Genomic DNA, 16,988 nt, shown 5'->3' with positions numbered 1-16,988 from the left:
AGCGTCTCAGCTTTGGAAACGCAGTGGACAGACAGCAAATGAAACACGACCTTGAGTCCAGCTCCAATCTTTTTTTTTATTGAGCTGTCAGAACTGAGTTGACGTTTGAGCAGAAAGATTTACAGGCACCATTTAGGGCGGGATTGATTTCTGTCTAAGTTCAGCTCTGGGGAAAGATCGGTGAAAAATATGTATGTATAACCCCTCTCTTTGATTGATTGATCCTTTCTTTCAATTTTAGGTTTGCCCTTTCTTTCAGTGTCTCTGTATTGTTTCACCTTCCAGTATATTCCAGTATATTCGCTGTTGTAGCACATGAAACTGGTCATTTTGCTGACATCTTCCTCTCTCAGGAGATTTAATGTGTCACCGCAGCTTGAGAAAGACTTGAAACTTCAGTTTCTGAACTGCAGAAAGCTCTGACTTTCTGCAAGAATTATTTGTTTAAAGCTTTTGCGCCGTGTTATTTTACCACTGATTGTAAACTAAACAGATTATTGGACAAAGCAGTATTTTTAATTCCCTTGCAAGCCATTATGAATTTTGTCTGGTGAATTGCTGGGTATAATTGTAACTTTAGAGGACCTGCTGTTTTTGCCAAAAGCCTTTATGACCACACATTGGCGAGAGGAGGGGCTGATTTCATTCTTTTTTCATTCCTCACTGTTGAAGTCTTTCTCTTTAGGGTCACATTCTGTCTAATGACTGCAGTAAAGATAAAAAAAAAAAACAGTGATTGCAGAAAAGTGAAAATATAAAGTTTTTTCCCAGTATGTGTGAGAGTGTGTGATGATGTAGAGTTCTTTAGGGAAACATTCCAGTGTGGAGCATGTGGCACCGGCAGATGTCGTGTTTGATGGTGACGGTTAATGGTTTAGTTTCCTTTTGATCTTTTTTGTAAGAGAGCATGTTAGTGAGGTTTTGCCATTTGCAGACAACTTTCTGAAGCAGCACTCTTTCATGCCAGTAGGACCTAATTTACCAGATGTGTGCACACAGTGATCAAGGGGTTGGAACCTGTCGCGCTCTTTTGATGGCAGGGATACCATTTTATATTATTTTTGTGTATTCATTCATCTAAGTTCTGCTGTTTCTGTCTCTCTCTTTCTCCCTGCAGAGCACCTAAAGGTGGCACTAGAGGAGTACATGGTGCGGATGCCGAAGGTTCGTATCCTGAGGACCAAGAAGAGGGAGGGGCTGATCAGGACTCGCCTGCTGGGAGCCGCTGCCGCTAAAGGAGAAGTCATCACCTTCCTGGACTCCCATTGTGAGGCCAATGTCAACTGGCTGCCTCCACTGCTGGGTGAGGAGCACACACAACTCAGCATTATAAGCCTGAACTCAGCCTTTCCCCCTCACATGAAGTCAGTCCTTATTCTAACCTTTACCCAAGATGTAACCTTAATGTAGCTCTTGAACAAGTGTTTTTCATCACACCCTCTTAGTGAAAGGGAGTGTGTAGGCATTGCATGTTTATAAGTCTGAAGCCAAAAGGCCTGGGAACTACTTCACTAAGCCATCTGTTATAACTGTTTACTGACCCATCTGCCTCTCTCTGTCTCTCAGACCGAATCGCCCAGAACAGGAAGACCATTGTGTGTCCGATGATCGATGTCATCGACCACGACAACTTTGGCTACGAGACGCAGGCGGGGGACGCCATGCGAGGAGCGTTTGACTGGGAAATGTACTACAAACGGATCCCCATCCCTACAGAGCTGCAGAAGGATGACCCCAGTGAACCCTTTGAGTGAGTTCTGTTATTTTTTTATTTTTTTTTATGTTATTTGAAATTTGTTGTTTTATTGTATCCTGATTATCTTATTGTGCCGTGAGTGCACACATCTGTGCCACGAGTGGCCCCAGCGGCTGCGAAGCCATTCAGCTGGGTGTGTTAGTGCCACACTCTTTTGAATGAGTTACACAGGACCTTGGTGCCCTGATCATTTACTGTAGGGTTTTCTGAGTGCACACACCTTTGTCAGCACTGCCCTGCCTCCACATTCACATTAGTGCTGAGAGGTTAGAGGTTTTTTTTTTACCTTGTAATATTCTGCATCTATGCCTCTGAATGTATGGAGTATTTCAGGTATTGGATGTCGTGCACATTTCAGGCCACAAGAGTGGCTTCTGGGGGAGTTATCCTCACAGAAGATTAAGCCATAGGCAACATAAAGCTTGCAAAACAATCAGTAACATTACAGGCACTAAAGGTTGTGTAACAGCGAGGCTGTCCAAAGTCCCAGGTATCAGGAGTAATATCCACAGGAAAAAGGGTTACAAACACGACTTTCTGACTGTGGTACACGATTGGAGCTGGTGAAAAGTTGAGACAAAGCGCTCACATGAGTTTGTAACACTATTTAAGCTTGGAATGCTTCCATTTATATGGCTGACAGTATGGTGACATACTTTATAAGGCTGTTTCTTGGAGGCAGTACGCACGAAATTAAACCCATGTTGTATTGAACTTGCAAAAGTATGATTGCGAAAGATTCCTATGTTCATTTTTAGTCAGCACACTTATTTTTACCGACCAGAACAGTACCCAGTTACTTTAGCATTTGATGACACCCACATTAACCTGCTGAATCTGAAACTAAATCCTTCCCATTACATTTCTGCCGTCTGTCCACACTAGGCAGAAGGTTTTTAGTGACTGTACTGACCATGAGATGTGATTGAAAGCTCCAGGAAAAAGATATTCTTTTTTTATATAATGATGTAGAATTTCACACATTCATGCTGCTCAGCTAGCTTTAGTGGAAATTATTGGCAGCAAACAGCTTGTTTCTGGTTTAGAAAAAAATTTAAATTGAGTTATTTTTTGAGCTAAATGCCAAACATTTGCTGGTTTCAGGTTTTGTGTCTTCAAAAGTGAGGATTTTATACTGTTCTGTTTTGTATCATTTTGTGAGGTATGCGCGATTGGTTTAACAGAATGAGCTCTTTGAATTTGTCACCTTGAGTTTTGGGAAATTCTGGTTGGTTTTTTTGACATTGTTTAGAGTGGTAGAGATTGAGAAAATAATGTCTAGTAGCTTGTTCAAGTGCAAGTGTAGATCGTGTTTGGAAAGCTGAATTTAATTTTGACAGAGACAAGCCACAGATTTTAGATCTCCTGGTACTTTTGCTTCTGTGCAAACAGGACTGATACCTTTTGACCACAGTGACCTTCCTGCACTCAGCAGCACAGATAGGTAACCTTTAAGTAATGGAAGCCGGAATAAATAAAGTATTCCCTGAAACAGACTTTGCTATTAGGACCAAATAACTCCGCATGTGATGCCAGACACTCCATTTGTGAGACTCAAGGGATTAGTTCGACAACATTTCTCTATGTTCAGGTGCCAAAGACTATTTGTGTGTCCTGGGAGATACAGTAGGTAGAATCAGGCAGGGACCACTGTGGTGCAGGAAGATAAGAGACTAAAGACGAATGAATGAGCTGCAGAACAATCAGAATCAATCCTCATTTGGTGAATTAGTCTGCTCCTCTAGCCCAATGAAATGACCTTCATCAGTGCAAATCTAATTTGAGTCGCAAAGATTTTCATTTTCATTCTGATTGACATTGCCACAGCGCAGAATGAGGCACGGTGCAATGGCGAAATCCATCTCGGAGGAGTGTATGTGCATGTGTGTGTGGGAGTATGATTTTATCCCTGTTCTTATGCCTCAGTGACTGTCTCTTTTGTCAATGCCTTCACCTCTATCTCTCTCTTTCTTTCCTCTTTCGTTCTTATCCCTCCTGTGGGCTTCAATGTTTCATTTAACATTTCGTGGTGAGCTCAGGCCTTAACAGTGTCTCTGCCCAAGGTCAGAAGACTGAAATGGAGAATATCAGGCAAACTGACACATGCAAAAGAACAAGTGAATAAACTGATACCTGCCCTGGTAAATGTTGTCAAAACACAGGCAGACAGTCAACAGCTTTGCCGCTAAAATAGGATAAAATTCGCTAAATTCTGTAATTATGTAAATCACAAACTGTTGATCAAAGAGTGACTGAAAAGATATATTTGTGGTTTCAAGTACCATCCCCTTCTCAGTGTAGTTTTACATCTCCTCTCAGGCTCTCAGAGCCTCTCTTCTGATTGGCTGACTGTTTTTGAGGGAGGGAAAAAAAAGCAGATTTGAAGTAAACACTCAGAGAAACCAAATCCTGCAAGGTTGGATGGTGGGTCCAGGTGGGTGGGGCTTGGGGCATGGCTGAGGGTGGTGACTGCTTTGTTGTGACATCACAAAGTTCCAACAGTCCTGACGGCTGCTTTTAAGGCTCAGTTTCTGAATACAGGCTGTGTGCATTTCTCTGTGGACTGAGGCTTTGATACTTTCACAGTATTAATATAGAATCTAGACCTGCTTTAGAATGAGAAACACATGGACATCTACCTTTCTACAATCATTTAAGTTTCTGTTCCTTGATAGTTTTGTTATCGAGGCCACAGGCAGATTTTGGTCTTTACAGAAGTGGGGAATTTCTTTTATTATATTATTACATGTTTACTTATTAAAATATGAAATAGAAGAAGGAGCTTTGCCCAATTGAAATATTATTATTCTTTGTTCGGATATTAAAATATGAATGAAAACTAAGAATCTGACCAAACATTTATTTTTGGTCAGTAATCAAAAGGTACTGATCCACAGCCCTAGACTTCTGGTAAAGCCAGTATTTTACCATTACATTGTATTTTTCTAGTTGTTTTCAGAACAGTTGAGGTCGATGCAGACAGTGCTAGTCAATATTGACTCAGTGGAGCTGCAGACTGGCTGAGAGTAGGAGTCTGCAGTTGTGTTGTGCAGAACCATTTTGCAAATGTGTTTCTAATATGATTAACTTTTTTGAAAAAAATCACAATTGTTGAGAAGGTAATTAAAGCCTTTCAGAGCTGTACAGTCTCTCAACCATTAAAGACTACAGGAATAATTGTGTCAGAAATGCTGCTTGGAGTGTCTGTGTCCGCAATCGTTCCGGTCGATTCTGAGCTCCCACCTCACTGTGGGTTTGAACTGGTAATCAAAAGCAGTCTGTATGGGGCCCTGAGACTACCTGATGGGTTGCCACTGCAGAATTTCTTTGTGTGTGTGTGTGTGTTTTTGTGTTTGTGTGTGTTTGTGTTTTCTGCGAAATATAACAGTAATGACATTTTACAACAGACTGAGAACAAAACAAGACTTGAGAGTCCACGTTCGTGGCTCTGTGAGGCTGTACTCAGGCCCAGCGGTGCTTTGAGTCAAATGCCAACATGCTCCCAAACATGCTAATGTTTAGCAGTCACAATGTCCGATATGTTCCCTGGTTTGAAAAGAAGATCTGGTCAGTCTGGCTGAACAGACGACTTATGGGGTCACTTTTTACAGGAGGACATTCTCCTAGAGCTTCCTTCAAATGTGGCTAAGAAGTGTGGTCTTCTTTTCCTGGGCAAACCCTTTGTTGCCCAATCTATCCCAAGATTCATTGCGGGCAGGTAATGAAAGCAAACCACGGCAACAGAGAGCCCAAGGGTTACACTTTTTAATGGAAGTATTGGGTTACTGCTGATGGTACAACTGAGAAAACAATTGCTCTTAAAACCTCAAGTTTTTGTGCAGAGTTATGTGTTGTTAAGGTTGCTAGGCAACAGAGCCACGCTTTGCGAAGCAACAGTGAGGGCGGGAACAGCTGGTGACGCAAAGCGGAAATCCACAGTAGACCAGACCGTCTCAGTTCAGGTCGGCTTCTGTGGTCTACCACAGATATAAAGGGCCACGTCCTCTGAAGGATGTGGCCCCTGAACTGGGACACAGCTCGTGAATGTGGTTAAATATGTGTTAAAATGCCATCAGTTCAAGAGGTAAAATACAAGTGCTGTCACTTTCCTTGATGATTTATGATGTCAACATGCTGTTAAGTGCATCATTGCTTTTATTTACAACAATATCCTACGATTGTTGTAAAAATAAATTCAGTTAAATGCCTCCCAGCAAAACAATCTTTCATTGCAACATACTTGAAGAGTAGCAGCTAAACAATGTAGTTGCTAAGCAACACAGGAGCAGCAGCGTGAGCGGTGACTTTGTGTCGGCTCATTACCATCTAAATTAAGTGCTGTGGTGCTACAGGTGTGTTGTCTGGGTTTGAACAGTGGTTTGCTGTTTGACATAAAGGGAACTGTTATTATTTCTATTGTGCTTCCTTCTTATGAATGTTCACATGTTTGCTCGAGCAAAAAATAATAAAAAAGAACCAACCCTGAAAAATGGTCGAAGTAGGAGGTAGTTTTTCATAATTCAGAGTATGTCAGCTGATAAAGTCAGAATCATTACCATGATATTATTGAGGATATTCATTTGTTACTAATATAAGGAATATACAACCATATAAAAATGATACAATTACACTAAAAGTCAAGATACAACAATATTGCACAAGTTAACACAATCTTTTTAGTCATTTTTAGTGCAACTATATTCAGATAAATTCTCATGTCAATTTATTATAAATAAAAAACAAATCAAAACAAATCTTTACGAACCTATTTATGCATCACACTCACTAAAGCTACCAAAGTAACATGTACTGTTACATGTCACTGTAACCAAGTGATTAATACAACAACTGAATGAATAGAATTACACTGATATAATGACTAATAGAATAAGAATCATTCTTTTTGAAGAGCACAAGCAAATATGGAATAAATCCATTATTCTAAGTTTTGTTTCCTTGCATGAAATATTCATTAATATTCTTATTTCAAATGGCAGTTTTTAGTAAGGCTTGTATTAGTTAATAACAGTGTTTTAGCTGAACTGCTGCATTAGTCTTTAATGGCCGTCTCCTGCAGCAGAAACAGCAGCTCTCCAGCTGAAACGCTCCACTTTGACAGTTCCTGTGTTTTTACACAGCCCGTCTCTTCATCCCCTCTGTTCTCTGTCCTCCACTTGAAACTCAGTGTCAGCTCCTGCTGTGCTGTGATTAATGCCCATGCTCCCATCTCTCGTCTAGAGATCGAGGAATTGAATCAAAAATGTTTCAGTTTGAATGACACAGGTTCCTGAAGTAAACCTATCAGGCTCCAAATCTCATATGATCTAGTTTTTTGTTTTTTTTGGCAAACAGTTGTGTAAATGAATCTGTACTTTCTGTGGTTAAATGGTCTCATGTTCACTGTTTTCCCGCCCAAAGCCAGAACGTTTCATTCCACACAGCTCCACAGAGGAGAGGTGTGTTTGTTTTCTGCCTCCGGCAAACAAGAACTAACAATCTCCACCCCGCAAATCAGTGCCCACACAGTGTCCACACTCTCTTCACTGAGCTCACACACTCCACTGGCCGTACAACAGTTGGCGATCACTACACTTTGTGCAGTCAAACACAACACAGACACACACGCCACTCCTCTGCCCCCCATCATGTTGCCACTGTTGTTTATCCCTTGTCTCCTAATGAAAGTCTCTTCACTACATTTCATCCAATGTGTGTGTGTGTGTGTGTGTGTGTGTGTGTGTGTGTGTGTGTGTGTGTGTGTGTGTGTGTGTGTGTGTGTGTAAGCTTTGCGTTTGCTTCCTCCAGCATACAACAGATACCAGTCATGGACAATGAGCTGTTGAGACACACTGTTACCCAATCAGGCGAGTCAACTCAGTCAATGTGGAAAACATATTTAAAGAGGTGGGGGGGGGGGCATTTGTGCCTCCTGGGTCTCCACTCAAGCCTGAATCACAGTTTTCTGCACCTTTCAAAACTGCTCTTTATTAGAAAGATAAGAAGCACGTACACACACGGTGCAGTCAGAGAGAGAAAGATGCTGAGGTCCAGAGGGCGACAGAGAAAGACGGGTGTGTGAAAAAAATAATAATAATAATAATAATCACACAAAACAGAGAATCTGCAGTTTTCAAAAGGTCTTAAAAAGCCCTGAAGGTACTTTCCTCAAGAAAAAACAAGTGTCTTAAATTGACAAAAATCTTAGTTAGATAGTTTCTCTTTCCTGCCATAGTCAGTGTTGTTAGTTATAAAATGTCTGACTGACTCAGGAGACTTCACACATCTATAAACTACAAACAGGATTGTTGTGATGATGACTTGTGCGTTCAGGAGGCTGTTCAGTCCTTTTCTGTGGAGTTTCAGTCAACATCTTCAGACCTGCAGCAAACACTGCACTGTCACTGCTGCTGCGTCTCATAATGGGGAGGTGATGATTTTAGTAAAAACTTCACTCTAATGAATTCATCATTTTTAATTGGTTGATAAATTTTTACTCCTGTTTTTTATGAGTTGAAATTAAAGCTCTAAGATTTTTTCTAATCACACTAAAGACGTCTTTCTCTCAAATTCTCTTCATAATGTGTTTAAATCCATGTTAGTGAGCGTTTCTCTTTTGTGGCGATCATCCTTCCACCTGGCGGGTGAGACGAGTGAAGACGCTGATTACACAGTATGATTACTACACAGGTGTTCCTCAGGCTGCTCACAATAAAAGGCCCCTTTAAAATGTGCAGTTTTATTTTGAAAATAGACTTGTATTAGGTATTGCACTTTTTTTTTGGTGTGACCACCACTTGCTTCATGCAGTGCGACACGTCTGCTCTGTACAGAGTTGATCAGGTTGTTGATTGTTGGACGGCTGCTCTTCAGTGGCCGTGTGAGGCTGGATATTGACAGGAAGTGGATCACGCTGTCGTACACACAGATCAGATCATCTGACCATGCAAGAACTGTGACGCTTTAAGTTTTCAGGAATTGTGTACATGATGCTGCATGAGAAAACTGTTTGGCAAGTGGGCAGCGTTACTAAAAAAAGTTTATTCTCTTTTTATTGTTCCTTAATTTATGTCCTTAATTGTGTGTGTGTGTGTGTGTGTAACTGTGTATCTTCTGTGTCCCGCAGGTCACCGGTGATGGCAGGTGGACTGTTCGCTGTGGACAGGAAGTGGTTCTGGGAGCTGGGAGGATATGACACAGGCCTGGAGATCTGGGGAGGAGAGCAGTACGAGATCTCCTTCAAGGTAAAACACAACAACACACCACAGAGCTGCAGTGCAGTGTGGGAAACGATCAGTGGTGTCACTTTGACCTCTGAGTGTCGACCTAAATCCCAGTGTGTATCAAGTATGGACTGAAGTGCGAACTGTTGTGTGAAGGTGTTATATGTGTGTCATTATGAGCACTGTGACGGTGACACAGTGTATTTTTATATAGGAGAGGTGATCTTCATCTGTTTACTTTAGTCATTTCCTCTTCTAGCCAGTGGCTCATTGATTTCTCTCTGAACAGTCAGTATTGACTGACATATCCACCCTGTTGACATCATTTTCAGTTGACACACAACAGGCGCTGTTTCCAGGGTCAACTACCTACTACAACTATCATTTGTCACGTTGAAGAAATATGGCAGTAGCAGAGATGTTGTCATCTTTCTGGCAAATTTCCTGGAGCTGTTTTTCACGATGCCTCTGTTCTTAAACCTCTCTGTAAAACTCTGTCTCTGTCTTTTCTTCAGACTGCATAAGACATGACATGACCAGACCAGTGTGAACAACCGAAAACAAAAAACTGCAGATTTGGGCAGTGAATCAGGCTCTGGATCCTGACTAATATTGTTTATATTGTACAGTGTATTGTGAGTTTTTTCATTAATTATTTTTATTTATTTGGTTTATATTAAATTATTTGTGGTCCAGAGGCAGTTTTCATCATGTATTTAATATTTGTGTCCACATTGTATTTGTACTCATCCTTCACGTGCTAATGATGTATATTACAACTCCTCTTTGCTGTACTCACCACCTCCTCGGGTCCTATTATCTGCTCACATGGCTTCTCGTACCACTGCTATGCTGATGACACCCAGCTATACCTGTCGTTCCCACCAGACCACCCCACGGTCTCTGCGTGGATCTCAGCTTGTCTCTCTGAGATATCTGCATGGACGAAGGAACGTCACCTTCAACTAAACCTCTCAAAGAACTGAACTCTTGGTCGGATGGGCAATCAGTCTCTTCATCATGTTATTGATAGCAGTATCACCTCTTCATCCCTTACCCCATCTAAGGTTACAAGAAACATGGGTGTCATGTTTGATGATCAGTTATCCTTCTCTGACCATATTGCATCTGACTCTCAGTCATACAACATCACCAACAAGAAAATCAGTCCCAACCTTGACTCAGTCCTCCACCCAGCTCTTGGTCCAGGCCATCGTTATCTCTCGCCTCAACTACTACAGTGTTCTTTTGGTGGGTTTCATCTGTGCTCTATGAAACCCTCACAGATGGTCCAGAGCTCGGCAGCCCGTCATTTCAAGTCACCAATGTTGCCTTCAGAGGGCCTTCGAGGTCTGCAGCCATCTACTTGAACTCAATCATTCAGCCTTATGCTCCTTCTCGGCCACTGCGTTCCTCCAGGGAATGTCGTCTGGCATCGCCATCTCTGCACACAGACAGTCTCAGTCCAGACTGTTCTGGGCTTGAAAACTCATCTCTTCAGAGAGCACTTCCTTTCCTAATACTTTAAAAAGTCTAACTAGCACTTACTATGCTTTTTCGGTGCACTTCCTTATACAATCTCTTTGTACTTAAATAAATAGTTGTACTGCTTCATTCTTACACCAAGGTGTCTTACTGCACTGAAGCTTCACTGATGTCCATCCCTTGTAAGTCACTTTGGATAAAAGCATCATATGACTAAATGTAAAATGTAAATGTAAACTTAATACCACATATACTTAGCCATAATAGTAATTATTGTTACAAGTTTTATGAAAGTTTGGTGAAATCATTTGTTCACCAAATATCTCGGGGAAAATGTTTGACTGTAACTTAGTTGCAGTTATTAATACTAAAGACCCAGCTTCACTAAAGGCTTTGATACTGTCACTCAGGTTCTGGGCTGTGATGATAACAGTGTAACCACAACACTGCGGTCATGTGATTCCCACCGCAGGGCAGAGCTCATTACCGTCATCACCACATGATGTGTGTTCAGATTTCCTCCAGAGTTCTTTTCTTGTTAACAGGCAATTACTGTATCTGAGCTCAGAGTCGTCTAAAAAGAAACATTAACTTGCTTTCAGTGATGTCCAATATGCTTCTCCATTTTGAACATTTTGTTTATCCACAGCTCGTCAAGTAAATAGATAAAAGACTCGTTGAGCAAACGAGACGTTCCTCATTATAGTTTCAACCCTTGTTGCAGTGATTTAAGCCGAACATCCTACATTGCATCAAAGACTCTCCACATTAATCATCCTCAGAGTTCCTTATTAGATTATGCTTTTGTCTGGTGGCTCAGCATGAATTATTCTACAGTGAAGCCATAACTGCTTGTGACTTGGCCGGCATGTAAAGCACCCCCCCCTCATCCACAGCGCTGCCTCCGTCACTGAGCTCTGGACAGACAGAGCAACCCGTCACGATAATTAAATTCTGCTTCGAATGAGTAAGGACTTTTGTCGTCTCACTCAATTAAGCACAAAGGCCACTGCTGGGAAGTCTGATGTGATTGGACACATGCTGCAGTGTGATACGACTGCCATTGTTGCACAGAGTGAAATTTCCAGTACAGCAGCTTTGTTGTTTGTAAAGCCTGAACAACCAAATCAAATTTACTGTCCAAATTGTTTCGCTTTCCGCCGCTTCTTCATATTAATGCGAACCCTTTATGTTACTGCGTTTTACTAACTGATACTGGATCATGGTAATTCCACATTTATGTCATGCATACATTAGCAGATGCATTCACCGTGAAGCCTTTAGCTTCCACTGAGGCGCCAGCAGGAAGAGCAGTTTGAGATTAGAGAGAACAGAAGGAGCTGTAGGAATCTCTTTTAAGAATCTGCTTTAGATTAATTGTTTTGAACAGTATGCAGAGCTTCATGTTTAAAAGGACTGAAAATAATAAAGACTTAGTGTAGAAACTTAAAGATTCAGCGTCCATAACTTTTCATGTCGGCGTTGGCAGAATTTTAAGGTGGGTAGCAACTGATTGGATTTCATTTTAGAGGCAACCTAAAAAAACAAAGGTCAAAGATATTTGAATTCACATCTGTCAACCGGAATACAGATGTGACAGTTATGCGAGTCTCCTTTGTAGAGGATAGTGCTGTTTCCTAAACCTCAGATAACCGGTCCAGCTCTGATGTTAACACTTTGGATTCAAATGTGTAGAAAAATGGCATTTTTGAATATTACAAATAGCTGAAAGCTCATCTATGAAACTGGCTCATTTAGTGGTTAAGGTTTTAAGTTAATAACTGATCCATTTTATTCAGAGTTCAGATCCTGGTGTTTGGGATTAAAATAGTGTATTCTTTCATCTTACTGCTGTTGCCTGAGCACTACTCTCTTTTGTCCTTTAAATCCAAAGACTTCAAAGCTCTTAAAGAAACATTTGCAATTCTAGTTTATTAGAATAATTCAAAACGCAACGTGATGTTTTCATCTATGTTTGCTCACTCGCAGTCTTCTTCTCTGCCTCTGTTGGCGCATTAGCTACATTTTTTTAGCATGTTATCACCACCGCCTGTTGATCGGTGGAATACAGTCTGAAACCATCTGCAGGGATACATATACACCGTTGTGCGCGCTCAGGAGTTGCACACAAAAGGAAGATAGTCTCATAAAAAACATTTCTCCACAGCACCGCGAGTGCTCAGAAACTCCACAGGGGACCTTTAAGTATGCATATCCAGAAATATCCAGGTAACACAGACCTACCTGTATATTCAGCAGGATTCTCTGTGTCTTCTAACCTCTTAAAGGAAACCATGTTTTTTTTTTCTTTGCCTTTTTTATGCCTTTATTTGATATGGAAAGTGGAGACAGGCAGGAAATATGGGAGAGAGAGTTGGGGAAGTGATATGCAGTAAAGGGTTGAAATGGGGGTCTGCTGCTCAGTGATCATGATGTCCATATGGTATGTATCCTAACCATTCAGCCTTCGAGTCGCCACAGAAACCATTTTTCAGGTTACATCCAACAGTCAGGAATTGTCTCATTAGTTGTATATGCAATGAAGTCGTTGCTGTTGGGTTGATGGGCTCATCAGTGTTATAAAATATTAGCTGGCATAATAAGTCAGTGTCTTTTAAAGAGACAGTGACACCACCAGGTGCCGTGGAGCTGCAGTTGAAGGGCTCAGGTCCGGAGGTGAGCAGACTGTAGAAGTCGTGTGTTAGAGGTGAGTGATACGACTTTCAATTTAATCTGACTGGCGTTGAACTCGAGCTGTTGATCCCTCCTGCAGCCTGGCGCCCCTGTTATTAAGCTGAAGTGTTTCAGTGCAGGGATGAAGAGGATGGAACGGATTGGTGCGGCAAGTCGCACCTTCCCAACAGAGAGGGTGGATTCAGTCCCGTTATTTCCCCCGATTCTGTTTGTCCAAGCTGGAGTGGTGAGATGCAACTTGACAAGGGGTAATAGAATTGAAATAGAGCTAGCTGATGTCCACTCTGGAGAATCAGGAAGGGGAGTGGAGTGGAAATTAGCCCAAAAAAAAACTAAAAAAAAAAAAAAAACAGAAAGAGCCACATTTTCCTCATTAATGAGTACTGAGCTTCTCATGTAGCCAGTCTCTGTCCATCATCATCATGTGTCCTCGAGAAAGACACTAAACTCCAGCCTGTAAAAGCACTGGAAGTCACTGCAGAGTATAACTTGGAAAATAGTTGTATGAAAGAAGTTACATTCTTGTCACGACAGGAGAAGGAGGAGGAGTAGAAGATTTGGGAGGATGTGGAGGACGATGTGCTGAGGTAGGAGGAGAGGTCAAAGACAGCATAGATAACCCAGTTAAGTTTTTAAAAAATCATTTCCAAGACAAAAAAAAAAACACATTAAAAAAATGAGTCACAGTGGTGCTTTGTACTGAAGGACAATGCCAGGTTGGGTTCCACTTATTTCTGTAAGATCAGATAGCTCGTGCTAAAGCGATCAGTCAATCAACAGAAGGTTAATGGACAAGTTAAAATGCAAAAATTCAACATGTCAGTGTGATATTTTTCTCTATTTTTATGATGTTCATTTTATTTCATAATAATAAGAAGAACTTTAATTGTTAAGCATCTTTCATACAGAAATGCAGCAAACAGATAAAACAATAGCAAACCAATACAGCTGGATACACTGGATTTTACAACTTGAGCAAGTTTCACAGTCTGTGGTTTGATTTTCACGCTGTGCAGAAACTAGTGTAAAGTAGATGTAACGGTGTGAACAGAGTGAAACAGTAAAACAGCAGAGCAGTCTGTGTAACTCTAAAACTGCCTCAACAAAAGAACTGAGCTGCACTGAAGCACTTTGAGAGGTTTCTGCAACACAAAGGTAAATGTTTGAGTTCAGTAGCGTACTGGCAACTGGCAACTTATAAATAGGTGCTGTTAACAGATCTTTATCTTAAAGAGCTCACAAACTTTTTTTAACTGTCTCACCTTTGACCTTGGACAATTTCGACTAAGATTGAAGTAACACATCACTCAAAAAACCATCTTCAAATTTCAAATGCTGTCACTCTGCAGACTTGAAAGGTGTCTGCGTTCCCAGAGTAGCATAACAAATCCAGTTTCGGTCTTTATCATTTAGCTCAGTGTGACTGACTTGCTTGTTCTCTTTGATGTCATTTACTCACTTTGGTCTCTAGAAACCCACAAACTCTGGAGATTTTGTGGAGTTGTTCTCACTTCATCACTGAAGAGGATTGATATCTGATATCTAACATAATATTAATCTGTCCGCTCGTACACATGTGTCCAACTGAAGTTCTCCCTCGTAGGATTCATGGCCCACTCAACATAACCTACAACCCTGAACATACAGTAAATAATGCCCCTCTGTTTAACAATCATCTTCCCACTTCTTCATATCCTGACCTTGTCTGCCCTCCTCTGCTTTGTCTTCATCATGTCTTCCCACGCTTTGTCTTTCTCACAGTGTTTGTTTCATCTCTCGGATTTGTTGACCTTGTCAGCTCATCTGATATTCTCGCTGTTCTGTTACAGAAACACCGAACCCCCCTCTCTCTCTTTATCAGGGCTGAATTTCTCTCTCTCTGTGTCTCTGTAGGTGTGGATGTGCGGTGGTCGGATGGAGGACATCCCTTGCTCCAGGGTAGGACACATCTACAGGAAGTACGTCCCCTACAAAGTTCCTGGAGGGGTCAGTCTGGCCAGGGTGAGTCTCAGGCCCGTCTACAGCATGTTGATGTGGACACAAGAAAACTGGTCTAAAACAATGTTGTGGAAAAGAGTCTTGTCTGTTCTGTCTCCTGGTGTGGCCTTTGTTCGCAGTTGCATGTTTTACAAAGATGTTTTGAGGTTTGGTGATTGCGAAAAAAAACAAAACAAATGCTGAATATATATGGAGGACTCGTCTGCCTCTTCTCAAGAGACAAATTTATCCAAATGAAATATACCCCTATCCAGTTGTGCTGGCTTTGAACATCTGGTCTGTTTTGCACAGTTGGAGAGTTCCTCATTTAAATTTCCAGATTTTAGATTCTGCTTCGTTAATGCAAAGCTCTTGGTCAGTTGCTTGTTTTTAGACAACATGTAACATTTGAGATCTTTGCTTTTTTTGTTGAATTGGGAAAAAAAATGTTGCAAAAGAACTCGGGTGTTTTATCAGTGCTCGTAAAAATATGACACAAATATGAAAGTGTGCTGGTCTCTAGAGCTAATTTCCTCCTTCATGACAACTGTATGGGGGCGAATATTTACTTTACTCACCTGTTCACATTTTATTAAGAACTGAAGTTCTGTATAAATGAGGGCGGGGCCTCTTTGCGAGGTGGGTGAGCGTATTCTTACCACAAACTGACATGTGCTCAAGTCTCGGCTCTACACACGCCCCACCTCTTTGCCCATATTTGGATTAGTTGGGAGTTAGGGGCGGAGTCAGGCACTGCCAAGATGGCGACAGTGGAGCAGCTCACTCTGAGCTTCAGAACCACTCTTCAGAAACCTACGTCCATTTTTATTGACAGTCTATGCACCCACTGCTAAATAAAGCTGAATCTATGAAAATTGAAAATCCTATTTTCTAAATTGGGTGAACTGACCCTTTAAATTCTCATTTAAATCCATTGTTTGCAATGGGCAACACATATTACACACATCTCTGGCACCTTTAGTATCTTTCACCTTGCAGTGAATATCTACAAAGTACAGCAGTTACAGTTTTCCAATAATGAGCAAACTTAAATGCTTCAACACATTTGTTTGAGACGTTTAAAAATGTTGATCTGGCCTGCAGCCGAACGCCATTCATTATGCATGACTCAGCGTCAGCCCGACACCTGGCTCTGTTTGGTGCCGCTGAATGTGTAATTAAACCTCTCGGCCCCTGTTTTTGTCTCGTCAGTCTGACCGTTAGCCCCTCAGTGAGGCTACAGTGAATGCTAATGTCAGACAGGTTAACAATAACTGAAATACTTACTGTACCTGCAGCTGTGATGGATTCTGTTTTGTCCCCCGTGTCCTCTGTTCTCTGTATAATAGTGTAAAAAGAATCAAATACATAAACAGGCTTTTCTCTCACAGCTTTACAGCTGGTTTGCTTCATTTTAGTGAATAGACATGAGCAGTCGGGGAGGGAGATGCTTCATTTAAATCTGTTCACAAAGGGGCAGGCTCATAAAGCAATTTGAAAATCTTTTGTGTTGTGAAAAGGTTTTATAAGAATTGCAGCCAAACACAAAAACACATAAATGCATCAGGAAAGAGTTCTACTGAAAATGTGGTGGGATAAGAGGAGGGATATTTAGATATTTAGTTTTCCATGTGATTTATGGACTGTTCACATGGATGAAAAAGGTCATGAAAATGACATGAAATGTAGTGTGGATGTGTGGTTTTCACACATAAACAGCACTTTGAGATGCATCATTTTACTCTATGGATAGAGAAGATTATTCTGTCCATTAGGGATCTACAACAAGCACAAAAATCATATTGAGATTATTTTGGCAGATTGGCAATTGTGATATTAGATTTCAGTTGGAATTA

The 16,988-nt window shown here is 41.2% G+C and overlaps 1 protein-coding gene across 1 annotated transcript in view; it reads left to right on the top strand.

Annotated features, from left to right (window-relative positions):
• LOC139637261 (polypeptide N-acetylgalactosaminyltransferase 10-like) overlaps positions 1-16,988 on the top strand; it is a 92,369-nt gene that overhangs the window by 58,451 nt on the left and 16,930 nt on the right. Inside the window, exons 5-8 of the mRNA XM_071505822.1 lie at positions 1,118-1,303; positions 1,567-1,750; positions 8,880-8,997; positions 15,049-15,156. Of these exons, the coding sequence (XP_071361923.1) occupies positions 1,118-1,303; positions 1,567-1,750; positions 8,880-8,997; positions 15,049-15,156 (596 nt within the window). The remainder of the gene's footprint in view (positions 1-1,117; positions 1,304-1,566; positions 1,751-8,879; positions 8,998-15,048; positions 15,157-16,988) is intronic.

The sequence above is a fragment of the Trachinotus anak genome, unplaced genomic scaffold, assembly GCF_046630095.1.
Source record: "Trachinotus anak isolate AG129_WGS33_773 ecotype Australia unplaced genomic scaffold, CSIRO_AGI_Tana_v1 ptg000020l, whole genome shotgun sequence".
Taxonomy (NCBI): Eukaryota; Metazoa; Chordata; class Actinopteri; order Carangiformes; family Carangidae; genus Trachinotus; species Trachinotus anak.
The sequence above is the reverse complement of the archived record's forward strand: the minus strand, read 5'-3'. Positions and strand labels throughout refer to the sequence as shown.